The sequence below is a fragment of the Nannobrachium achirus genome, assembly GCF_963921795.1.
Source record: "Nannobrachium achirus genome assembly, chromosome: 8".
NCBI classification, from domain to species: Eukaryota; Metazoa; Chordata; class Actinopteri; order Myctophiformes; family Myctophidae; genus Nannobrachium; species Nannobrachium achirus.
Window position 1 is genome coordinate 5,953,470 of NC_137817.1, and position 27,811 is coordinate 5,981,280.

General features: G+C 43.1%; 1 protein-coding gene across 1 annotated transcript; it reads right to left on the reverse strand.

Moving 5' to 3' along the window:
- Positions 1-6,902: 6,902 nt before the first annotated feature.
- On the reverse strand, positions 6,903-27,565 carry aasdhppt (aminoadipate-semialdehyde dehydrogenase-phosphopantetheinyl transferase; the record flags this gene model as incomplete). The annotated part of the gene is made up of 8 exons (XM_080731418.1): positions 6,903-7,266; positions 9,341-9,512; positions 11,499-11,567; positions 13,373-13,534; positions 17,521-17,642; positions 20,486-20,612; positions 25,542-25,655; positions 27,422-27,565. The coding sequence occupies 7 exons, from the start codon at positions 27,563-27,565 to the stop codon at positions 9,348-9,350; spliced, it is 903 nt and encodes a 300-aa protein (XP_080587544.1). The 3' UTR covers positions 6,903-7,266; positions 9,341-9,347.
- Between the last annotated feature and the right edge of the window lie 246 nt (positions 27,566-27,811).

A 27,811-nucleotide genomic window follows, 5' to 3' on the forward strand; every position in this document is an offset into this window, starting at 1 on the left:
TAGTGGTTTCCGCGCTCTAGGCGGAAACCAACGGACAGTTGTGAACGAACACCAGTAGGCGAGGTTAGGGATCCCCCACCCTAACGAGCACTAAGAGTTGAGGCATTACATTTTGTTTAACACGGTTCTATTGTGAAAATAGCAGATCTACATGCTCGCAACGCCTCGCAACGAGCATGTAGATCGGCTATTTTCACAATTTCTGTCTCTAATATTTGGCAAATTTTGGGGAACAGTGGTTCCCAAACCGTTTAGCTTGGGACCCAAAAGAGAGATTAGACATTTGCCGGGGACCCAAACTAGTGAAAAGAGCAGATCTACCGCGTTTTGAGCTTGTAGATCAGGAATTTTCACTACTTCTTAAACATTTGCCCTCTAATTCATGGAATTTCTTTGATTTCCTCAAATGACTGGAAATAATATTGAATTTTGTGAGAAAAGTTAGATTCAGTTTTAACCCAAAATATTCCCCTGCACCAAAGGACATACTTTTAGGGTCTACCTAATGAACCCCTTGATGCGGAGTAGTTTTGCTTTTGAAAAAATGTGTTTGGTATATGCATCTTTTAGTCCAACTCGTAGCGACTGGCAAGACTACACTAGGCTACTCGAGCATTTTAATAGGGATTGGGGAAACAAACGGAGGGAACCAAATCAAAGCAACATCGCTTCTTCTAGGTTTCCGCGTTGGGCGGAAACCAAACGGCCTGTTGTGAACGAAACACCAGGCTTTCCCCCAGAAAGCCTGGTAGGCGAGGTTATGAAAAGCCACTTACAGAGAGAGAGAGAGAGAGAGAGACCCGATGCATGATGGGAGAACAAATAGCATGGGGTACATGTGACAACGTACATGAACATTTCATGCCACGATTATTGTAACCAAAGAAATGTACGATATTATCGTGATAATCAAAATATCCCCAATATCCATTATCCTGTGGCGGAACATTTGCCAAAAAATAGCAGATCTACAAGCTGGTAAAGAGATTTGGCAGAGTGAAAAAACACTGTATCAAGTACGTATATTAGAAGTACGTTTTACCATAGAGTATATATAAAATAGAGAGCGGACCGGCCCCGCCCCCACTATCATTTCAATGCAAGTGCTCAGTGGCGTTTTGAAGCAACGGCTACATGCTAGCATGTAGCTAATCCAGGTGCATTCTGGGGGAAATTGGCCACTACCTAGTGGCCAAAAATGACGTCACGCTGCTCTCCGCTCAGAGGAAGGATTGTCTGGAGTGGAGGCTGCAGGAGTTCCAACTTTGGCCACCATCGGGGTTGCTTCAAATCTAGCCCTGGGTTCTGGGGACTTGCGTTTTACCAATAGAGGGTTTAAGTGGTACCGGATATTAAAGCTGGGCAATATTATCGAAAATGTATCGATATCGAGGTATCGACATGCAAGGTATACGTATCGACGAAGACGGCTTGAAATGAGGTATTGGTGGATGTGTCAAATTAATTAACAGACACACTATGCATGCACGTAGCATGCAACGTTATCAAATATCGAAGGTTTTCCTAATATCACCCAGCCAGCCTTACCGGATATGCAGCTCGGCAAACAAAAGGTTAATTGATCCCAGTGCATGACGGAGGACGATTTCACGATGAATTATTATCGTGATTTTTATCACGATAAAATCGATTATCGTCCCATCCCTAGACAGGGGTTTTCAAAGTGGGTGACGGGGCACCCTGGGGTGCCGCGACGGCAGTCCAGGGGTGCCGCGAGATAATTTGATAATATTTGGAATTTATTTGGACACTTGAAAAAATATTTAGTATAATTTTGAACTTGAAGTACTAAGTTATTTTCAGTCAGTTTTAACCAAAATGGCTATTATCTCAACGTTTTCCTCACAACATAATCACTAGAATATCGTCACTGTCGGGCAGAGACCTCTCCAAGTTTCAAATGTGTACGTCTTTTGTTAAAGCAAAGCTGTCGCACAAAACTAGTGAAAACAGCCGATCTACAAGCACACAACGCCTCACAATGCGAGGCGTTGTTTGCTTGTATATCTGCTGTTTTCACTAGTTTAGTACATACAAAATGAACGGTTTTGGACATACAAGGTTTCCACCCGACAACGACGATGTGCTATAAATATAAGGTGCTGGGAGAGAAGGCGTTGTTTGCTTGTATATCTGCTGTTTTCACTAGTTTAGTACATACAAAATGAACGGTTTTGGACATACAAGGTTTCCACCCGACAACGACGATGTGCTATAAATATAAGGTGCTGGGAGAGAAAATGACAATGGAGGGGTGCCACAAATATTTATGGGGTGTCCTGAGACAAAAAAGTTTGGGAACCCCTGCCCTAGACCACACACACACACACACACACACACACACACACACACACACACACACACACACACACACACACACACACACACACACACACACACACACACACACACACACACACACACACACACACACACACACAGTTAAATGAACTCTTGTATACACAGTGTCACATGGCATTGATCCAAAGGTTGAGCGCGTGAGGTCACACCAGCGTGGCACATTCTGCTCCAGAGAGCATCCATTCACCTTTGACCTTTTCAGTTGCTGTTGGGTCAAATCATTGCAGAAGTGGCATATCTGGATTGGAAGCTGGACATGTGGCCTGACACTGTGTAGTGGTATGATCATCAATAGGGAGTTCATTTATGAAAAACCCCCAGTGGGTGCCATGGCATTGGTCCAAAATCTCATCCCATTAGTCAGAATCTGGTGATGTTAACCTGGTGAAAAATACTATGCCTAAACCTAAACCTAACCTCAGTAAAACTATGCCTAAACCTAACCCTAACTAAATTCAGACTAATGAGATGTAGGACTAATGAGATGTAGGACTAATGAGATGTAGGACTAATGAGATGTAGGACTAATGAGATTTTGGACACAAAATAATTTGAATAATTCACTGAATGTGCAATGCATCAATAGAATATATGACAGTTTCAAGAAATATTATTAAAGTTTCAAGAAAATGTACTTTTTTAAGATTTGTTTTTATGCCTTTATTGATAGGACAGTAGACCGACAGGAACTGGCGGAGAGACAGAGAGTGACATGCGGGAATCGAACCGGCGGCGCCGCCAGTCATCCATGCCTGATCAATGCCTAAGTGGTATGCGCCTGCTGGACCAGTAGGCCAGCGGGCGCCCCAAGAAAATGTACTTTTACATTTTTTTTAGCTGGATCTGTAGTTACTTTCCACCATAGACATAGAAAGGTAGACGCCTCCTTCGACTCTGATGCATGTGCATCGAGGGACTAAGGGAATCACGTGTGCATTGCTTCCACGTGCGTCACACATAGGGAAGTTGCTAGGCCAATCAGAGGTAGGTGGGGGCGGGTCTTTACGTACGCAGCCTGTAAGAACAGCTGAGCCAAGCAACATCGGAACTGGCTCTGTTGAATTGAATTGTAGTCCTTGGATAAGTCCCGGAAAAGTCGCGCTGTGATTGGCCAGTAGTCACTTTGACTGACAGCGTTCCCTTAGTTTTTTCAGGAAGTCCGGACTAGAACTTTTGCACATCGCTCCAATGAACTGCAGAGGCGAACGAGGCATCTAGCTCTTTATATCTGTGCTTTCCAGCCCATCTGGGAACCCATTCGGCACTACCTCATTGTTTGTGTAGAGACAGGAACTCGGTTTGGGCGTTTCTGTGTTTAGTCCTACTAACAGCACTGCTCCGTGTTTGAGGCAGTGGCGCTGACAGACTCTGCTCGCAGAACGTGTGTCTTGAGAGATTATACCTTCCGCCGGCGTTGGGACGCCCTGGCTTAAGAGAGAACTTAGACACAGCTGGCGCAACAGGCTGCAACACAGGCTGACAGGACTCCAATGCCCCAATGACTCAATGTCCCTGACTAAAATAGATCCAGATGGAGGGAGAGAGAGAGAGAGAGAGAGAGAGAGAGAGAGAGAGAGAGAGAGAGAGAGAGAGAGAGAGAGAGAGGGAATAGAGGCAATGAGACAGGAAGGACAGAGATGACAGCGACGTTGAGAAAGACAAGAGATGGAGGGATGAACTGAAGCCTGTAGACGGGAAAGAAGGACAAGATCCATGTGGGAATGAAGCACATGCATCACACACATGCATCTCACTCACACACACACACACACACACACACACACACACACACACACACACACACACACACACACACACACACACACACACACACACACACACACACACACACACACACACACACAATATACCCGTGGGTACCCACTATACCCGTGAAGACATCTACGTCACAATAGAGGGTATGCGCGTATGTGCATCATCACAAGCACCTACTGAGTGGCAAAACAAAATACTTTCTGGCCTTGACAGCCCATACGTCCAAACAGAAAAGTCCTCTCTGATTGCATGAAACAACGTTAAACGGCGCTAAACTCACTTTGCCACTCGATTTGCCATTCATTTTATGCATGTGCATACCCTGTATCTATTCTATGCCATTTCTAACCTTAAACCAAAAGCCGAAAATACCAGATCTACAAGCTCTGTACAATGAACAATGTGTCGCAGCATGTTACATTGTGAGCTTATAGATCTGTGCACAGCTGCCACAGCACCAGCATGGAATGCAACGATGCTATGAAAGAATATATAAACTAACTCACCAGCGGAGCACACTGGAAAATATGCAGTTTACTACTCATGGAAAGACTTTCAGCGCCTATACGACGAGACATCTAGGTTGAACGGGGGACAAAACCCGAAACCCTGTACTTAATTCCATTGAAAAAAACACAATTGGAAAAGACAGAATGATTCTCTATTCTGTCCTTGACAATAAACAATCGTACTGTTGCTGAATGCTGTACACATGGAGTAAAAATAATGAAAAGATTTGTACTTTTTCTGTTTTCTGTCAAACACACACACACACTCACTCTCTTCTCTTGTGGAGAGAAAATGAGGCATGAAGAGCGATGAAGACCCAGATGGCTGAGCGGAGAGGAGAGGAGAGGAGAGGAGAGGAGAGGAGAGGAGAGGAGCAGAACGGGACAGAAGCATCACATGGTGGTACTGGGTAGATTGGATAAAGGTGTTCACCACTCAAAACCCAGCATCTGTATCGTGGCGAAAGCTTTTGCAGAAAACAACAGATCAACAAGCATGTCGATCAGCTATTTTCACTTTTGACGGGTATGCAAAATCACAAGTGTATATTCATTTCTGTCAATGCAAACACTGATGCGATCAATATTGTTTAATCAGTTATGTTCTGAACTCAGGTCTTTGATTGGATTCTGTGACATTATTATTTCTGTTCAGTATAGCACACTGTATCCCTTCCTGCCACCTCCTGCTCCCATGATGCTAGCGAGTTACGGAGTAGCAACTGACCAAGATCCGTTGGTCCAGCATTTTGGAATCATTTGGATTAACCGTGGGACAGGAATTGATTGCCAATTTATTGCAGCAATGTTTTTATCCAAAGTCAAAACATTTCCTTTTCACGACAGCATTTGCAACTTCTTGCCTTTTTCTTTTTTACAAGATAATCAATAGTTGCAACCAGGGCCGTTTTTCGGCACACTATAGGCACTGGCCTAGGGCCTGTCATCAGTCAAGAATAGATGTAGTGCTACACTAGGAACAAAAGAGAGAGGGCGCTGTTTTCCCCTTTTCTTTGATGATGGCTAGCCAGATTGATAAGGCTGAAGTGGTTGTTGCATGTTTTTCTATTAGAATCTACAAAGTAGACTAACTAGTAACTAAAGTTTTCAAATAATTGTAGTGGAGTAAAAGTAAAAATGTTGCCTCTGAGATGTAGTGGAGTAGAAGTAAAAGTATCGGAAATCGGAAATACTCAAGTAAAGTACAAATGAACGTACTGAAAATCGGCCTGTGCCTGGGGGCCAGTTTGCAACCCTACTTTCAATGTCTTCTTCTGTGACTCTGAGTGAGAGAGAGAGAGACTGAGTGAGAGAGAGAGAGAGAGAGAGACAGACAGAGAGAGCTCTATATCAAAGATCCTTGATATATTCCAAGATAGAGAATGCCACGTTTGCCCACTAATACAAAATGGTACACAAATCGTTTTTCAAAGTTCACGCCATATCTCCTGAACGTCCTATGATCGGTGTGGCTAGATCTCCCCAGGGTGCGTTGCTGTCCAGCAAAGATAGTGTCCTCCGCGATCTGTCCGTCCGGAAAAAAAGGCCCAACATGCTCATACAAGTGGAGTATGCAGGGTCCCAGCAAGCACGGTCAGGACCTGGACCAATCAGTGACGTCTCGATTGGGGCCAGATCAAGTCAAACCATGACTAGTCAGATCTGGCCTAGAATATCACCTGATTTCAACCAACATAAATCCTGCCCACGAAAACGGACGTACTGGATTAATCAGAGAGGGTCCGATCGAGGCCAGATAAATATGTATCATAACTAGTCAGATATGTCTCAGAATATAACCTTATATGCTCATATTTCAACTAACATTACAAACAATAACAATAATCCTATATAGGGCATTCACCAAATATTCGAATATTCAAATATCAAAGTCACTATTCGACGTTGTTCACCGAAGTCGAATATTCCTTTTTTTTGGTCAATGCCCCTGGTGGATGAATTTGTTAATGCTCTATACCAGGGGTTCTCAAACCTTTTTAGGCTGTGACACCCAAAATAAACATATTTGAACTGGGGGCCCCACCCTGACAAGCACTTGGAATTGTAGGTATTACATTTAATGTGACTCGGTTCCGCAGATAAATATTGTGAAAATAGCCGATCTACATGCTCACAACGCCTCGCAACGCGAGGCGTTGTGAGCATGTAGATCGTGAGCATGTAGATCGTGAGCATGTAGATTGTGAGCATGTAGATTCGTGAATGCCCTAATCCTATAGTCCATATGACATCCTGGTAATGACGTCAAGATCATCCCCATATGGGCTGTGATCTGGCCTAGTTCTGAACGCCACCAGAGTCACCGGAGGACGTTATCATAACGTCATCATGACGTCATTTGGCTTGCAGGGGTGTGAATAATGGATCCCTGAACTTCTGTGACTGTGGGCCCAAACTAATCTGACACAGAGTGCATTGGTCACTTCTCCATTGGAACGAAGAGTGTCGTGAACCTACTCCTCGTCTCCCAAACCCATGCCGACGCAGACACAGGAAATCAACGGCAGTTGGGACGTCCCGGTCTCTCCCACCGTAGGTAGAGAAACGTAGATACCTCCTACGTTCGGTGGTCCTTCACCTAGGGATGTGACGATAATCGTTATTAGCGTTTATCGTGATAAAAAAACACTCGTATCGCAGAGATTTTTATATCTCTGCTGTCGGGCCGAAACCTCCCAACTCCAAAAATGTTCATTTTTGGGAAAATGAGCTCAAGTGGAGTTAGGAGGTTTTGACCGAAGGGCTTTTTACTACTTTTCATTGGTTCCATATTATTTTAACCAACACACGGACGTAAAGGGTGTTCAATAGCACATGTTTATGAAAAAAAGAGAGGGCCAATCGGGTGGAGTTAGTTGGTTTGGCAGAAAGTGTGGAGTTAGGAGGTTTTGTCCCAAGCACTTTTTAATACTTTCCATTGGTTCAATATTATTTTAACCAACACACAGATGTAAAGGGTGTTCAATAGCCCTGATTTATGCCAACAAATCTAAAACCTCAAACATGGAGTTAAGAGGTTTTGGCCAGACAGTGACGAATATATATCGATATTGTCCTCTGTCATACGCTGGGATCAATTCACCCTTTGTCTGGTTGGTCCCTGACTGACCAACCAGCAGGCTATTTCCGCCTTGTCCCGCCCTGGTTCCGCCTTTTTTATGTTGAATTTGCTGAAACCAAATTTTTGGAGGAATAAAAACATCTGCTAAAACATGCCCTGTCACTTTACTGCCACTAAGAGGCTCCTTTTTTACTGAAACCCAGTTTAAAATGAGAATTTAATACATAGAATAACAATACGAGAAAGGACTTTTGTCCCACCAAGACACAGCAACCAATGGGTGCGAAGAGGGGCGGGACAACGGGCGGGACTTGACAAAGGGTGAATTCAACCCTAAACCCTCTACAATTGGTAAAACACACCTATAAACGTACTTGATACAGTCGTTGTTTTTTTCACTCTACCAAATCTCTTTGCCAAACAATTGCAGTTCTACAAGCTCACAACGTGTTGTGAGATTGTAGATCTGCTATTTTTTGGCAAATGTTCTGCCCCAGAATATCGATACAGGGGTTCAAGTGGTTAACACATCGGGTGCCCCTGGATTGAGCCCCATTTATCCCCTCTCGCTGCCCAGGCCCACCACCATTGTATTGAATCTGGCCCTGCTGCGTCAATGCATGCGTCATGACGTCACTTGGTCACATGAGCGCAGACAGGATGTTGTTGTGTAACTTTCTGTATGGACCAGTGTTGATCATAACTGTTCATTGCCGATCAAAATTTGGACATTTTGCCGCACCCCGCCACAGTTTTAGCCATAAAACAAACATCAGAGATAAAGGGCGTTAAAGATGGGGAAATGCAATGGAGTATATGGAGAAAAACGGCCGCGCGATGCTCTCAGCGTCGACTCGAAGCGACTAGCGGCTAATGGGCTACATCCATGCGTAGCCCCAACCTAACGGTGAGATATAAAGTTAATACTGTAAATACAGTAAACACGTCAAAACGTCGTGGGCCTCCAGCGACATAAGAGATTGGCGTGTAGACACCTCGTGGGCATCCCATGAGTTAACTCATCTAGTGCCATTCGCGAGATGTCTCGCGAAATGTACTCGAGTATCTGTAGTGCAATCACGGGATATCTCGGGAAAAGTAATCTATTACTGTAACGGCGAGTACATTACCGAGAAGAATGGCCGGCGGTCCGGAGACGAAATCCGTCGCTGATTTCGCATCATCACGGCTCCACGAGCACAAAATAGTCCCATCCATAACATTGAGGTGGACGGGGGATCTCATCTTTAATGTCCATTATCTCAAAACTACACTTTAGAAGCTAGGATGGAGGCAGATGCTCGCTTATGTTACAGTTATAAAAGCTCCCGGTCGGCCATTACACAACTCCACGTGGACACGGAACGGTTCCGGCGCACGATCCGATGACGTCAGACCGGAAGTGATTGCGCGGTGGACTTCTGGCCTTCAAAATAAGACAACGCAAGTGAATGGGACCTCAAGGAGGCACTTTGGACATTATAATCCGTTAATGTCTGGGGCTCAGAATGAGTTAATAAAAACATGATTATTTTGGTAACAATAATGGCAACATGATATTTTGGTATGGTCCCATCCCTCCTCCCACTACCTTGTGTCTATGTGGGGGGTGCACGTCTCTGCCTCTCCGGGGCGTCGGCCTTTCTCTGGAAGCTGTCCCAGTAGGCGGGGTCTTCCTCCGTCAGGGGCGTGGCCGAGCTGATGAGCTCACCGAAGGACAGCAGCGTGAAGGGAGAGGGAGGGGGGAGGGATGAGGGGAGAGGCTGGGAGGGGGGGGGGGTGTGACAGACAGTCCAAATGTTACTTGGGAATGTTTCACACGCATTAACACTACCGCCGCCAATCTGGTCCAGAGACAAGATAACTGCTTACCATGGTAACCAGGTAAACAGGCGCTGTTGGGGCAGCTGGTGAGTGAAAACACTACATATCCCATGATGCAACTCGGCCGCCAGCATCAGAAAGCGTCTAATATCCATAGGCTCCTATCAGGGGCGAAATTAGATCTTATTCTGAATGGGTTTTCAGATCAAAAGGGCCCTGTACTGCTATGAGGGGGGCCCATAGATTAGGAGATAAGAAACCCCTAATATATTGGAAATGACAACATACATATCGTCGTTGTCGGGTGTAAACCTTGTATCTCCAAGTTTCACATTTGTACGTTCTTTCGCAAAGCAAAGCCCTGCTTCATCAGACAAGGCCGTCGCACAAAAGTAGTGAGGCGCTGTGTGCTTGTAGATCGGCTGTTTTCACTAGTTTAAATCATTTTTAAAATGAAAAATGCAAAATGAACGGCTTTGACATACAAGGTTTTCACCCGACAACGGCGATATAATAGCCTATGAATTTATAATACTGTCACCAGTAGGGGGGCCCTTGGGTTTATTAAACCCATCAACCCTATACAAATTACGCTTGTGGTTCCTATTCATTGCTGATGCAAAGAAACCGCTTAGGATAAGGATTTTAGATTTTCGTCTGAATGTCAACATTCCATGTTTAGACCGTGAATTTCCACAACAATTTGGACAGGACCGGGGCTTGCAGGACGCAGTCTATGGTTGCATCCAATGTGTTAAAAGTTCTCAGTCGCCATGACTGATTTCAGTCATAGAGTCATAGATGTCTTTCTCTAGTCTAAAGGAGTATTTGATTTGTGTGCGGGCCACTGTCTTACACTGAAAATAGTGAAAAGTGTCAAACTAGCAGTAGATTCCATGTTCACTGTTCCATAGCTTTGTTTGATTGGAAACAGGGCTGTGACTTCTCTTTTATGATTATTTGTCATGCAACTAATTACTGAGTGAATTGTGTTTTTTTTTTTTACATAAAAAAAAAAAAAAAAAATGTTCCGTTTGCCTTTTTAGCTTTGAAAACAAATATTGCTAAAGTTGGGTATGACAAACAAACCAAAGATTGTATGCTTTCAAAAATAGTTGAGCTTATAAATCTGCTCTTTTTGAAAGTTCTTTCCCATCATTCTTTCTTTCCCAAAATAGGGACAGGCAGGTTGAAAGTGGGTTAAAAGAGCGTGGAAATAACATTTCTGTTCATTTCACACATCTGTTTCATACAGACTGAGGATGGGAACGATTATAATGATCATACTGCAAATGATTGTATTAGTTAAGATAATTGCGATCAGGCGGCGTATCGTATGTAATAACTGTGACAGCCCTAATTGGCTCGCCGGCAGATTTGAACCAGAAACACATGTGAAGGTGTCATTGGAGCCTATTGTTCATAATGTATGGTTCTCTTCAACAGGGGGTCCGGGACCCCTAGGGGTCCTCAGAGTTACTATAAGGAGTCCTCCAAATCTTTGTGTGATGGAAACTTTTTTTCTCCTTTTTTATATTAACTACATGAACACTAGTGTCCTTATTCTGAGAATGTTAGCCAAAAGATCTAGCCAAAAGATCTAGCCAAAAGATCTAGCCAAAAGATCTAGCCAAAAGATCTAGCCAAAAGATCTAGCCAAAAGATCTAGCCAAAAGATCTAGCCAAAAGATCTAGCCAAAAGATCTAGCCAAAAGATCTAGCCAAAAGATCTACAAGCTCACAACGCCTCGTAGATCTGCTATCCAAGTTAGATCTGCTATCCGAGTTGTATCCGAGTTCTGTAAGGGTTTATATGATTCCATATGTGTTGAACTTGAAATAGTCGCGACATAATACCGTATTTTTGATAACAAAGAAGGTACAAAAAAGCTGTTGTATAAAAACGAGACATGATATTTCCTCACCGCAGCTCCGGGTGTCACTGGGGGTCCTATCGCCACGGCAACATGGTGGTCTGCATCTAGCAGAGTCTCCTGGAGAACACACACACACACACGCACACACACACACACACACACACACACACACACACACATACACGTTTGTATTAGAGCAGGGGTTCTCAACCTTTTCAGGCCACAGCCCCCAAAATAATCATATTTTAACATGGGACCCCCCACTCTACACGGTTCTATTGTGAAAATAGCCGATCTACATGCTCACAACGTGAGCATGTAGATCAATTTCTGCCTCTAATATTTGACAATTTGACCAATATTTAATTTGTCATTTTAGAGGTATTAACTCATTCGTAGTTTACGGCCGAGGAGCCCGAAGATTTTTCTATGTCTTTCACTGCTGGCTTCTCCTACCTGTTAACGCGGGCGCTAATCCAGTTCCCATTGTGCGCGATCGGACACTGCTATGCATCGTGTTCGCGTATTCCATCAGCTTCTCAAATCCGTTGAAACTTTTTCAATTGATCAATCCATTCTCCATCTGTAAGCCGTGGTGTTTACACAGAAAGCTAATGGGCCGGAATAGAGGACGGACCATCCGCTTCCGGTTTGCGGCCTCAATGTTAATCGGTCCGCTCCATAATGTGTCCGTGTAGAAACCGATCCCGGAGCATTAGTTCCGGCACGGACGGACGGACGGACGGACGGACGGACGGACGGACGGACGTTTACTCATTTCATTGCTTTCGGGCAGAAAGCTGGTATGTGTGAAAGGTTTTGGACGTACAGGGTTTCCACTCGACCAGGGGTATCAATTGGGTATGGCAGGGGTATGCAGCTGCCATACCCTGATACCCTGGGTCCAGGGGGGAAAATAAAAGTTACTTTTATTATAAATCCATGAATGTCTCTTTGTCTATCTGTGCTGGTTATGTTGTTAAATTACATTAAAATAACTACAAATGCAACATTTTACAAAATGGTCACTTTAACAAGGTATTATAATTATATTCTCCACACTTTTATTCTCCCCATATTGACAGAATGGTGTATTCCCAGGTTCTGCAGGTCAGCTGCAAATGTGCAATGCATTATTGTTAATTGTGGCACGTTTACTATGTTATGCCAAGTTTAGCTGCACTTGAGCAAACCGTAGAAACGGGGGAAAAATAGAATGTACTTCATAAAATAAATGTGTTAGCCTGCTGCTAAGGTATGGTAACATGACTGGTGTCTTGCACGCGCGCCTTCGCACACGTGCAAGACACCAGTCATGTTGCCATACCTTAGCTTTTTTCTGAACTGACGCCACTGCACGCGACAGCAATGATTTAGTGAAATGAAGGTGAGAGGACAGACTGTGGCCTGATTGAAAACTAAAGTGAAGACAAGGAGGACGTCTAGACAATTTTAACTTGATGATAAGGGCTGGAGAGAGAGAGAGAGAGTGTGTGTGTGTGTGTGTGTGTGTGTGTGTGTGTGTGTGTGTGTGTGTGTGTGTGTGTGTGTGTGTGTGTGTGTGTGCAAGGGCGTCTAAGGGGGGGGGGGGGGGGGGGGGGGGGGAGGGGGAGTGGGACTGAGTTACTAGGGCCCAAGGTGGAGGGGCCTTAATAATGTTATACTTTAGTCTAGCTATTGAAAAATATCAGATATACAAGCTCACAGCGCGGCACCAAGTGCAGCGCTGCAAGCTTGTAGACCTGCTATTTTTGAAAAGTCGTGAGAATGTGGGCAAATCTTTGAATATATGTATTTTTTAAGCGAATGTTTGTAACTCAAATTTTGCTCTGGGGGGTCTTCAGGCCAGCTTTTTCAGCCTCCGCCTCTTTCAGGATATGAACAGGAAGCCGGGGGCGGGGCCAGGAATAACATGCACTCACCTCGAACAGCCAGTCCTCCTCCTCCTCCTCGTCCAGGTGCATTCTGGTCCGGCGTACGGCCACGCCCTCTGCCACGCCCTCAGGGCAGAGGTGGAAGTCCACCCGCTGCAGGTTGAAACCCAGCCCCGTCCCGATCGCTTTGATGAAGCTCTCCTTCAGAGCCTTGACGGACAGAGAGGACAACCAATCAAACCCAGCCCCGTCCCGATCGCTTTGATGAAGCTCTCCTTCAGAGCCTTGACGGACAGAGAGGACAACCAATCAAACCCAGTCCCGTCCCGATCGCTTTGATGAAGCTCTCCTTCAGAGCCTTGACGGACAGAGAGGACAACCAATCAAACCCAGTCCCGTGCCGATCGCTTTGATGAAGCTCTCCTTCAGAGCCTTGACGGACAGAGAGGACAACCAATCAAACCCAGTCCCGTCCCGATCGCTTTGATGAAGCTCTCCTTCAGAGCCTTGACGGACAGAGAGGACAACCAATCAAACCCAGCCCCGTCCCGATCGCTTTGATGAAGCTCTCCTTCAGAGCCTTGACGGACAGAGAGGACAACCAATCAAACCCAGCCCCGTGCCCATCGCTTTGATGAAGCTCTCCTTCAGGGCCTTGACGGACAGAGAGGACAACCAATCAGCTTCAACTAAATCAGGGGACTTCAACAGGGAGTCCGGGTCCTCAGAGTTACTACAGTGGGTCCTCCAAATCTTTGTGTGATAGAAACCTTTTTTTATAATAACCACTTGAACCCTAGCGTCCATATTCGGAGAACTTTAGCCAAAAATAGCAGATCTACAAGCTCACAACACCTCGCACTGCGAGGCATTGTGAGCTTGTAGATCGGCTATTATCGGCAAAGAGGTTTAGTGTAGAGGGGAAAAAGAGCAGACTAAGTACAGAGTGAAAGGTCAAGTTTATTACGTAATGACGGCTCAAGAGGTTAAATATCTGGAAACACAAATTGACATGAATCCAAAATACACTGATGATTGTGCTGTCAAACGATGAAACCATATGGAATCGATAAAAAGGTTTTGAGAGTCCCTGCTTCATCTCTCTCTCTCTCTCAACTAAAAGGGGCCTTGGCCTGAAAACGTTGAAGACCCCTGAACTAAATGCAATTACACGTGCAGAACGCATACATATTAATTCCCACGCGAGCTTATTAGGGCATAACCAAAGCAAGTTTAGCCAAGCGCTGGCCTACGTGCCTCTGCTTGGGCTTTCTACTAGAAAGGGGGGCGGGCCAGGTTAAAATAACAAGTGAAAGGTTTATTTGAACAAATTAAAGGTACAAGATCTTGTGATTAAATAATAACTACATTGTAACACAGCTTATTTTCTTCTTTTTTTCCCCTTTTCATTTCCTGAAAAGTAACAGCTTTGGACATAGGTTTACAAATATAATATTTCCAAGATTCTTTTTTTAAATATTCTAAAAAAACATATTGATTAAAGGCCCGCTGACACGGCCTGAATTTATAACAGTATGATACAGTAGGTCACATGGTCTCTCTGAAAACGCTCTGAAATAGACTGAAACTCATGTCACAGTGTAATCTGCCCCTCGCCCCTCAACAACAGCTGACCAGTACAGTAAGTAGTCTACGTACAGTCAATTAATTTGATTGGCTTATAATTGCGCATTCCCACAATGACATCATAAAAATATTAACTCATATTTTAAGATTACTTATTAAAGTGACAGTATAGTACCCCTTTAAGTGGTTAAATGACACTGATGATGCTGTATTACCCAGTTAGAGAACCAGTGCTGCTACATAATAGACTGAGTGCCTGATTTCGTGTGAATCTCGCAGCTCCAGACAAAACACTGCTCCAGAGCTAATGACCCCACAGTAACAGTATTATTAGGCTATCACTATGGCAACTGTTGAGCACTGAGCACCGAGTCAATTAGTCAGCGATTAGATCAGCCGATGTCTGCCGCGCCTGTCTTGCACCCTCTCAATCTCACTATATCTTTACTTTAGTGCAGGGGTCTTCAACAGGGGGTCCGGGACCCCTAGGGGGTCCTCAGAGTTACTACAGGGGGTATTCCAAATCTTTGTGTGATAGAAACTTTTTTTACTCCTTTTTTATATGAACCACTTGAAACCCGGCCTATAGCGTCCATATTCTGAGAACTTTAGCCAAAAATAGCAGATCTACAAGCTTGAGCTTGTAGATCGACTATTTCCGGCAAAGAGCTTTGGTGTAGAGGGGTAAAAGAGCAGACTAAGTACAGAGTGAAAGGTCAAGTTGTTTTAAGTATTGATGGTTCAAGTGGTTAAATATCTGAAAACACAAATTGACATGAATCCAAAATACACTGACGATTGTGCTGTCAAACAATGAAACGATATGGAATCTATGATAAGGTGGTGGGGGTCCCTGCTTCATCTCTCTCTCAACTAAGGGGTCCTTGGCCTGAAAACATTGAAGACCCCTGCTTTAGTGGCGTTATTACGGCCAGGACAGGGGGCAGCTGTGCCCGTTAAGTTGTGGCACAGTAGCTGTGCACTTATTACTTAGGCAAACATTTTGAAAGATATTCATAAACATTGTCAAAAATACCTAGGGGAGGGTATTGCGCGTGACATCACCATGATACCCTAGTTTTGATTGGTGCATGTCATTGTCAGTCTGTCCTATAAACGAGACAATTAAATGCAAGGTAGGCGATGTCTTATTTGTTTTGTTAAAGTTTAAAGCAGGGGTCTTCAATGTTTTCTCTCAACTAGGACCCCCTAGTTGAGAGAGAGATGAAGCAGGGACCCCCACAACCTTTATAGAGGTAGATTCCATATAGTTGCATTGTTTGACAGCACGATCGTCAGTGTATTTTGGATTCATGTCAATTTGTGTTTTCAGATATTTAACCACTTGAACTGTCAATACTTAATAATCTTGACCTTTTACTCTGTACTTAGTCACTTGACTTTATTCTCATCATTGCTATAGAGTGTTTTGTTCAGTCTCCCTTTCTCTTTACACACGTGGGTTGTAGACAAAACACAGGTGGGTTGCCAATTTCAGCCAATCAGGAGAGAGTACCCATTTATCAGCACACAATGTACCCGAGACGAATAACAGTCTAAGTCCGTATTTTAAAATGTTGGATAAAGATATTTTTTTGATTTACCAGACTGTAAACCACAAACTAGAAGTTTTGAATCTCTTAAAGTCTTAATGTACTCCCCTCTCATTTTGTTGAATTAGATTTTTTTACTTAACTCATATATATTAGGAATTGTAAGACATAATACTTGTGGAAAGTGGAAAAACAGTACATCTCCAGCAGTTTGTGGAACAACAGTATAAGTCCATACAAGCAATATTCAGCAGACAAAGGGAGCAGATAAAATTAAAACCGACAATTAAACAAAATGAGGGGGGAGTGCATTAACAATTTAACAGATTAAAAATGACTGGTTTGTGGTTTACAGTCTGGTAAATACAAAAATATATATATTCAAAAAAATTCAAATATGGACTTATACTGTTATTCGTCTCAGGTACTCATTATTGTATCGTTCCAATTCTGCCTGCTCATTTGTTTGTGTCATCACTTTCAAATGCACTTGTTTATCCCGTGTACTGTATGAATTCACCCTTTGTCAAGTCCCGCCCATTGTCCTGCCCCTCTCCACACCCATTGGTTGCTGTGTCTTGGTGGGACAATCAGTGGGACATTCCATCCACTGCCATGTTAATTCAGTTGCTTCATATTGTTATTCTGCGTGCTCAATTCTAATTTCAAACTTTGTTTCAGTCAATTGGAGCTGCTCAGTGGCAGCATAGTGAATCGGCATGCTTTTAAATGTTTTTATTTCTCCAAAAATTATGTTTTAGCTAATTCAACATAAAAAAGGCGGAACCCGGGCAGGACAAGGTAAGGTAAGGTAAGGTAAGGTAAACTTTATTTGTCCACAAGGGAAATTTGTCTTGGGCAGATAGAGCCTGCTGGTTGGTCAGTCAGGGACCAACCAGGAGGCTAACAAAGGGTGAATTCTCTCTCCTGACTGGATGAAATGTGTGTGCCGACCTGAAAAGGCATTTTCGGTTTACTAAAGCGCCGGAGAGACAGGAGGAGGGAGACTCTATATAGCAACGACTGCTATCAGAATATATGGTTGCCATGGGTTACCCAGTGGCGGTAGAAAGCGTCCAGTTGCTGGTGTTCCGAGCCGGACGAGTGGATGACGCTCCACTCCTGCTCCGTGAAGTGGCGAGTCATGATGCGGAAAAAGTCCGACACGGTGCTGCTTCCTGGAGAGAGAGAGAGAGAGAGAGAGAGAGAGAGACAGACAGAGAGACAGACAAAGATACAGAGGGGGGGGGGGGCACACAAATTAAAGATGAAAACAATACATTAATAAATAAAGCTTTTTATTATCTCAGAACGTCAACAAGACACCCTTCTGGCCACCTCACAGCTGCCATGTTAAAAGGTCAGATGGGTGGGCTGTGTATGTTTTTTCGAGACTTTCCCATGAGTGTGTGCGTGTGTGTGTGTGTGTGTGTGTGTGTGTGTGTGTGTGTGTGTGTGTGTGTGTGTGTGCACGCGCACGGGCATGTATGTGTGTGTGTGGCCCATGCAGGCAGACTGATTCTGATGAATAACTGAGACAACAGTGACACCATGTGGCCATGATGGGAATTACGACGGCAAACCAACAACCAAGATACAGATTGATTACATGAGTCTTCTTTTGCCCCTGCAGCAGGCTGTCCCTGCTTGCACGCGCACACACGCGCACGCACACACACACACACACACACACACACACACACACAATTCAATTCAATTCAAAGGAGCTTTATTGGCATGAGAAAACATACGTTTACATTGCCAAAGCAAGTATCACAAATACAATAAAAAAACAGTTGAAAATGGGGAACATATATACAGTTGGAGGGGGTACAGTATTGAGTAAACAGAGCTATGTCGCATTGTGACATTTTATATACAGGGTACAAATAGCAGCATTTGTTTTCCTCAAAATGCATTTAAAGGTATCAGCTCTGTTTCATACTGTATGTGCAGTAGGTCTAGATGTCAATCCATGGTTTGTAGTCCTTAGGGTGGTTGTGTTTCTAGCCTTCTTTTGTCACAACAGTTCACAAATCTTGCTGCTGTGTTTGCGCATTGTTGTATTTCTCCCAGTAGATATGGGAGTTTTTCATCATTGGTCGAGTTTTCAAACTCACTTCGGGTGTGTGTAATCTGTGGGAAGTATGCGTCTCTAATGTCTTGGTATAGTGGGCAGGTGGTTAGAAAGTGTAGCTCTGTTTCTACCACATTTTGTGTGCAGTGTGTACATAGCCTATCTTCCCTTGGGAGTGGGGTCTGTCTGTGCCGGCCTTTCTCTATTGCAAGGCTGTGTTCGCTGAGTCTGTACCTAGTCAAGGCTTTCCTAAGTTTTGGGTCTTTTACTGTGCTCAGATATTCTGCTAATGTATATTCTCTTTTTAGTGCCAGATAGCATTCCATTTTGCTTTGGCTTTGGGTTGTCTCTCACACACACACACACACACACACACACACACACACACACACACACACACACACACACACACACACACACACACACACACACACACACACACACACACACACACACACACACACACACACACACACACACACACACACACACACACACCACAGTGACCCCACAGCATGGCCTGACAAGTGGAGCATGACACACTACGCAGCCGGCTCATGGACAACCAAAGAGAGAGCGCTTTTATCTCGGTCAGAAACAAATACAAATCACGTTCATTCATTGTAACGAGTAACGCAGCGTTATTTAGATCAGTAATATGGTATAATATAAATGTTTTTGTTTTGGCAGAGTAATAGATTACACTACTTGTTACTGGATAACATAATAATATTACGGTAATATATTAACTAGTCTGGGATCACTTCACTTTTCGGGCTTGTAACCGGTCTGGAGCGGAAACCACAAAACGTCATGTTGTAGTACTCAAAGGACTACAATTTGGCCAGAACTATCCACCGGAAACAGTTTTAACCCAAAATAATTCCCCTGCGCTCAAGGACATACTTTTAGGGCCTACCTAATAAAGTCCTTGATGCGGAGTAGTTTTGCTTTTGAAAAATGTGTTTGGTATGTGCATCTTTTAGTCCAACTCGTAGCGACTGGCAAGACTACAATAGGCTACTCCAGCATTTTAATAGAGATTGGGGAAACAAACGGAGGGAACCAAATCAGAGCAACGCCGCTTCTTCTAGTGGTTTCCGCGCTTTAGGCGGAAACCAAACGGCCTGTTGTGAACAAACACCAGGCTTTCTCTCAGAAAGCCTGGTGGGCGAGGTTAATATTAAAAGTAACTTGTTACTGCCCAACCCTGGCTATTTATAACTGTCTCGTTTTATTGACTGCCACTATATAACTGCCTCATCCCACTTCTATTTGAACTACCCTCCATGAATCATATGCATATATTTCACATTGCCATGGTGTACAGCAAATTATGTGCGTGAGTGTCTTGTCCTTTTTTTCAGCCTATACCTTTTTGGTCAGAAATGTGACTGAATTTCTCACATATTTAGCTTGTCCGCTAGGGCTGCAACTAAAGATTATTTTCAAAATTGATTAATCGGTCGATTATTTAAATGATGAATCGATTAATCGGATTATGGCATTTATTAAGCTATTACCTTATACATTAGATTTGAGTGTCTTGTAGACTTTTAACTAACAAAAAAAAGACATTAAAGATGAATAATTATTTTAAAAATAAATAATTTATTACATTTTGCTCAGCTGCCGATTAGGTTTCTAATAAAAGACAAAAAATGAATACCCTTTTCTGACTGCATACTGATCAGGTAATTTAAAAATAAATATTCAAGTCATATTATTTGTTCTTGACCCTATATTCCTGCACCGTCACGGTATTGATACAAATTCCAGCTATTAGTTGCCGATTCGATTGCGATTACTAATTTCGTTGGCAACTAATTGAATAATCAATTCGATTACGATTAATCGTTGCAGCCCTATTGTCCGGCAAACACATTCACCCACTTCCTTACACCTGTCATGCTGTGATGTAAAGTTGAGTTGAGTTGAGTGTACCTGGCATGGTGGTCTTCATCACATCCACGCCAACCTGCAGTCCCTGCTGAGCAGCCAGCACTGCATACTCCCCCTGGTGGGAGACGTTGAAGCTCCAGGGCCAGGCGTCTGGGCCCCAACCACTCACCTAGAGGTATGATGTAAAATAGGGATTGTCAACCTCTTTTCATTTCAATGTTTGATATGCATTAGGCCACGGACCTCATTTGATAGCACATTCCTTTGGTCCGGGGCCCTAATCCACACTGCAAAGTCTTCAGTGCTTATTTAAATCGGAGAGTGTACCAATGGAAATGTGAAGTGCCATAAGTGTCTATTGTTGCTATCCACAAGTTTCACACGTCCCATCTTGCATTGCGCAAAAGGTGTGCGGCAGTTTTGGCGTCGCAGCCGAGAGCGATCTACAGCAGGGGTTCCCAAACCTTTTTGTCTCAGGGCACCCCATAAATATTTTTTTAATCCGAGGCACCCCTACATTATAATTTTCACTCCCAGCAACTTATATTTATAGTGCATATCGTCGTTGTCGGGTGGAAACCTTGTATGTCCAAAACCGTTCGTTTTGCATTCACCTATTCATCTTTCATCATTCATTCATTCATCTATTCATCTATAAAATGTACTAAACTAGTGAAAACAGCCGATCTACAAGCACACAACACAAGTGCTTGTAGATCGGCTGTTTTCACTAGTTTTGTGCCACAGTCTTGTATGATGAAGCAGGGCTTTGCTTTACCAAAAGACGTACACATTTGAAACTTGGAGATACAAGGTTTCTGCCCGACAGTGACAATATTTTAGTGACTATGTTGCGAGGAAAAGGTTGAGATAATAGCCATTTTGGTTATAGACAGGATCAATTTTCAGAAAATCAGAACCCCGAAGGCATTTTGCGAATATTTATTATATATAACTGTTCTAGGGGTATTAAGGGGTGCTGAATCCAAATTTGCTGTATATAATGCTCAAAGATGTTCCTAAATGGCTAAAAATTGAGAAATCCAACATGGTCGCCACTGTAAGGCTGAAACTATTTAAGTGCAAATCTTTTTGACTAAACAAGGTAGAAACTTGAACTAAATGTGTTTTTCTAGGTTAGCCTAAATGGGGAATTTGAAATTCTATCCTAATTTTAGATCAGGCGTGAATAATTGGCTTGAAACTCATACATGTATAGCAGAAAAGGTTCGTTATTGATGCATAATTCGTCAAACAAACAAAAGCAGGATGAACCATGGTTTTATTCATCAAAACTCTTTTGATTTAGATTTTTCTATCAACAAGTCATATTATGCAAATTATATATAGTCCTTAAAGGGATATTCCACTTCCAACAGGGAAACAGGGGAAGGGCTTCTCTCCCCACACACACCCATTGTAACTTCAAACTCCATTTTAACTATTCATTAAAAACGGACTCATTCTACCCTCCTAATACGTGAGCAGGCCGTGTTTTTTTCCATAACCCTTTTCATTTGTTTTTATTAATTATTTGGGAAAATGGAAAAAATTAAATTCAAAAAATAATTATTACAAATAAATGAAAAATGTTATTGAAAAAACAAGACCTGCTCACATATTAGGAGGGTAATATGAGTCACCAGAAAAAATAATGGGTGTTTTTAATGAATCTATCATGGTTAAAATGAAGTTTGAAGTTACAATGGGTGTCTGTGGGGAGAGACCGAGGGCCTGGTAACATTTACATCAAATATCTAAATATTGAATCAAGCAAATTAAAAACTGTTCAGGGTGTTCATAAAAGCCTGATTAGACGATAAAATTACCAAAAGTTTTTTGAAAGAGAAATATCCCTTTAATATGAAGGTAGACTACATTAATTTAGCCTATTTGCAGTCATCAATATTTCGAGCAGATGTCATAGGTATCTTGCAGCTGCATGCAACCAATTCCACTTTTCCTGAATAGAATAGAATGGATTATAATATAATATAATAGTATTTTACCATATCAATAAAAGTAAATGTACATGGGAATACTTCTTACTGTAATCCTTACTGTGGCAGCTTATTCACAGTCTTCCTCAGTGTTCCGGCAAATGTTGAGTTTTTTGCAGTTGTATACTTCCATACATGCCATATGACTCTTTATGGATAGAATAGAAGAGAAGGGGATACAACGTTTATAGCCAGCACAAGTACATCAGGGTAGGGTTCATCAATCTGTCAACATCTAAGAGTCTAGAGTATGCAGTCTAGTAGGCTGATATTCTCTAAAATTTCCAAATCCCATTAGTATAATATATTATATATGCATACCTGCAGCTGCAGTGTTGGCTGAGGCACTCCTTTGTACACCCACATGAAGTGAACTCCCTGCAGACTTTGGGCATAGGTGGCAGACAGAGTAGCCGTGGCACTAACTGCCTGACCTTACTTGATCATCCATCCCATTTCCTCCACTGGAGGAAGATCAGGGTGTGGCAGGTGAGCTTGATTCCATATAGTTGCTTAATAGTGTGCACGCATATGATATGGAACCTCACAGCATCTGTGGTTGGTGGCAGAGTCTCTTGGGGACGACTTTTGCAGAATAACTTTACTCGTGCTTTGTTGCATGAATCAACGTCAGGCACACCATAGATCTTACAAATGAATCTTTCTGATGATGTCACGATATTTTCTGTGAAAGGGCCCTTCCCAAGGCCAGCAAGATCAGTGTGATGATGTTCGAACACCTGCCAGGCTTTCCGTGGCCGCTGAACTGAGACACACTGTCACATCCAGTAAGGGCAGGAGTGTGTCCAGTTGATCCTCAGACAGTATCCTGTGAATGTCATGCACTGGGAAAAACTTTGGGTCCTTTGATATCCCAGCTTTCATGTAGACATAGGTACATCTGATTTTGTCAAAGTAAGCAAGCAGTAGTAGAAGCACGTCTGTGTCACGTGCTGACACGACTACTGTTTCCATCAGTGCGTGGATACAGTGAAGGATCAGTCGTGTATCAGCTTCCTCGTGGACACTCCTTCCATGCCCTTACTGGATGTGACAGTGTGTCTCAGTTCAGCGGCCACGGAAAGAAGACAGCCTGGCAGGTGTTCGAACAACATCACACTGATCTTGCTGGCCTTGGGAAGGGCCCTTTCACAGAAGATATTGTGACATCATCAGAAAGATTCATTTGTAAGATCTATGGTGTGCCTGACGTTGATTCATGCAACAAAGCATGAGTAAAGTTGAGACTCTGCCACCAACCACAGATGCTGTGAGGTTCCATATCATGCGTGCACACTATCAAGCAACTATATGGAATCAAGCTCACCTGCCACACCCCGATCTTCCTCCAGTGGAGGAAATGGTATGCATGATCAAGGAAGGCCAGTTAGTGCCACGGCTACTCTCTCTGCCACCTATGCCCAAAGTCTGCAGGGAGTTCACTTCATGTAGGTGTACAAAGGAGTGCCTCAGCCAACGCTGCAGCTGCAGGTATGTATAATAGATTGTACTAATGGGATTTGGTAATTTTAGAGAATATCAGCCTACTAGACTGCATACTCTAGACTCTTAGATGTTGACAGATTGATGAACCCTACCCTGATGTACTTGTGCTGGCTATAAACTCTCTTCTATTCTATCCAGAAAGAGTCATATGGCATGTATGGAAGCATGCAACTGCAAAAAACTCAACACTTGCCGGAACACTGAGGAAGACTGTGAATAAGCTGCCACAGTAAGGATTACAGAAGTATTCCCATGTACATTTACTTTTATTGATATGGTAAATACTATTATATTATATTATAATCCATTCTATTCTATTCAGGAAAAGTGGAATTTGATGCATGCAGCTGCAAGATACCTATGAGATCTGCTCGAAATATTGATGACTGCAAATAGGCTAAATTAATGTAGCCTACCTTCATATTAAGGACTATATATAATTTGCATATATGACTTGTTGATAGAAAAACCTAAATCAAAAGAGTTTTGATGAATAAAACCATGGTTCATCCTGCTTTTGTTTCTGTTTGACGAATTATGCATCAATAACGAACCTTTTCTGCTATACATGTATGAGTTTCAAGCCAATTATTCACGTCTGATCTCAAATCAGGATAGACTTTCAAATTCCCCATGTAGGCCTACCTAGAAAAACACATTTAGTTCAAGTTTCTACCTTGTTTAGTCAAAAGGATTTTCACTTAAATAGATTTCAGCCTTGCAGTGGCGGCCATGTTGGATTTCTCAATTTAGGAACATTTTTGAGCATTATATACAGCAAATTTGGATTCAGCATCCCTTAATACCCCTAGAACAGTTGTATATAATAAATATTCGCAAAATGCCTTCGGGACTTTATACAAGCACATTTTCAGAAATTCTGCCTTGTCTATTAGAACTGACTGAAAATAACTTTGTACTTCAAGTTTAAAATGATACTAAATATTTTTTCAGGTGTCCAAATAAATTCCAAATATTATCAAATTATCTCGCGGCACCCATGGACTGCCGTCACGGCACCCCAGGGTGCCCCGTCACCCACTTTGAAACCAGCTGATCTACAAGCTCAAAACGGTTGCATCTGCGACGCGACGTGAGCTTGTATGTCTGCCGTTCTCTGGAGGTGTCCTACACATAATGCTACAGTAAATTCTCACGGAAACAGGTGGATAAGTACCTACAACAAAGCTGCATGCTAACAGTCACACCAGTCATGTAACGGGCATGCAGTCTTGCGTGCAAGCACGCCAGTGCATCTGCAGGCTCATCCATGTTGGTCAAAAAAGGTGTCCATTATGCCACGCTATATGCATATGTTGCAGACCACTACACCCCTGATGTTTGGGTAGTGTTGATAGCTAATAGAGGGGGTTAGTTTGAACCATGGGAGTGAGGTTGGGTTGGAAGGGGGCACAGTAGTATGTTTATCTTGTAAATTGTGGTTCAATTATTTGTTCATTTCCATGTGTTGTTTCTATGCAGGACCACATTCGAACCAAGTGTTTTCAGTGACTCTTTCAAGTCCTCTTCTCTAAAAGGTTAAATGTATTGTTGTAGTGACTGTGTAGACCCATTCAGAGCCGGTAGTGTACCTTGGGAGGGTTGGCCAGGTAAGGCTTCCCTCTGGCAGAGCGCTCCAGCTGGATCTCCGACCAGGGGAGATCCATCCTCTCACAGATCAGCCTCCTCATCAACAGCCTGCCAGCCTGGAGGAGGAACAGACACCAGGGTTAAAGGTAGTGGTGTCAAAAAGAATCGATTCGGCCGTGCACTTTATAACAGCAAGTTATTTTCAATCTGTCCTATATTGGACTTTGATTCTCTCTAGAGTTTTCCTTGTGACAAAGCTTATACTGTATGTTAGGGGGAAAGATTTAAGTATTTCAGGTAGGCCTATACCGGAATATGGCATGAATGTAAGGTGTCATGTAAGTACTATGTTCTATCAGTCTGTCTTTCAATGTTATATGAGATACTTAAAGTGTGGTTCCTGTGGAAATAAGCCTCGGCTTTCTAGGATCTCCTTTTAGTTGACCTTGTACCAGTGATTTGTACTGTCATGAAACTGTACTTTTTTCTATTGCAAACTTCTAATAAATTCTTCAATCAATCAATCAGTCATAAAGCAACACTGTCATTCAGGGGTGCCGGGGATGAAAGTTATTTATAGTTCCCACCCCTTTGGTTCCCATGGTGTGGAAAGGGAGCTTCTGGCGTCGAGACAGCTGTGATGGCGGCAGGTTTATCTATCGAGCGCTGATCTTTTCTGGTTACCGTTCTCGTCTACCGTAGCCGTCGATTGCTTAAAGTCGCTAATGCAGTCACAGAGCTGCGCCTGCTTTTCAGTGCATGCAGGATTCACTGAGAGGAGATATGCCTCCTCTCAGTGAAACACAACAGTATGCAACTATAACTGCTACCAGTAAGCTTGTGATTATGCAGAGGTGTCTTATGGCTGAATATGAAGTTTGTAAATACACTTTTGCAACATTTATCCACCTGTTTCCATGAGAATTTACAGTAGCATTATCTGTGGGACACTTCCGGAGAACAGCAGACATACAAGCTCACGTCGCGTCGCAAATGCAACCGTTGTGAGCTTGTAGATCATTCTCGGCTGCGACGCCGGAAACTGCCGCACAACTTCTGCGCAATGCATGATGGGACGTGGGAAAGTTGTGGATAGAAGACATGTGTTTCCCAATATCATCAGGGGTTAACAGATGTGCAGCCAGCCAGTTAGACTGTTAGAGCTATAATAGGCACACCCGTTACGTCATGTTGTCTGTGTAGGTGTAGGTTCTGTGCAGTTATTACCAACGTACGTAGCCTACAATTTTTGTTTTAGCGACACACTGTGAGCTTGTATCTGCTCTTATTGAATAGCAAAGGTATATAATATTAATAATAATAATAATAACAATAAACTTTAATTATACAGCTTTAAGAACAGACTCACAAAGTGCTTGACAGAAGAATCAATAATACAACGGACCGACAACACTAAGGCAACAACAAAAATAGAATAATTTTGGATCTAATTAATTGGTTAATAATGTGGCGGCAGCGCCATCTAGTGGTCTTCAGGACGTTCAGCTGGTCTGGAAGAAGCTCTTTGATTCAGACAGAAACACATCATCTAACTATCTAACTGCACGAGACAAGAAATCCAGACCAGAGGATATGATTAAATTTGCACTCCCATGACTAAAGCGGTCCTCGGCGTAAAACGTGTCCCAGAATCTGCTGTGCATTTATATGGGGACCGAGCGGCATGATATAACACACGGGGAATTAGCTCAAATGGTAGAGCGCTCGCTTAGCATGCGAGAAGTAGCGGGATCGATGCCCGCATTCTCCAAAGCTTTTTTCTTTTCTTTTTTTCTTTGATATTTCAAGTTGTCGGTTTAAACATGTTTGTCTTTATCGTACATGCATATAATAATAAACTGTTCTAATAAATCACACTCACCATGGCTGATTTGGCGTCCTTTTGGAACACAAACTGTCCTATCCTGTCCTTCTCCTCGGGCTGCACGCAGCGAGCAGCCCGCAGCCACTCAGCTCTGGTGGGCTTCCACGATCCGCAGCGAAACGCCCACCGCACCGAGCCCATCACTGCAGACCCCAAGGACACAACACTGCCTTGGTAAAATATATATATCTAAAAAGCAGCGGGTTTCAATGTGGGGGGTCTTGATCACCGTAAAACAAAATGTCACTTAAAATGTGTCACTTGTCATTAAACCGACTGTCATACAACTTCAGCGCTAATTCTAACTAGATATAGACCTAGTTCAGATCTAACGGTAATATGATATCAGAGCGCCGCCAATGGATCAATCTAGGAAGCCTTTAGCTC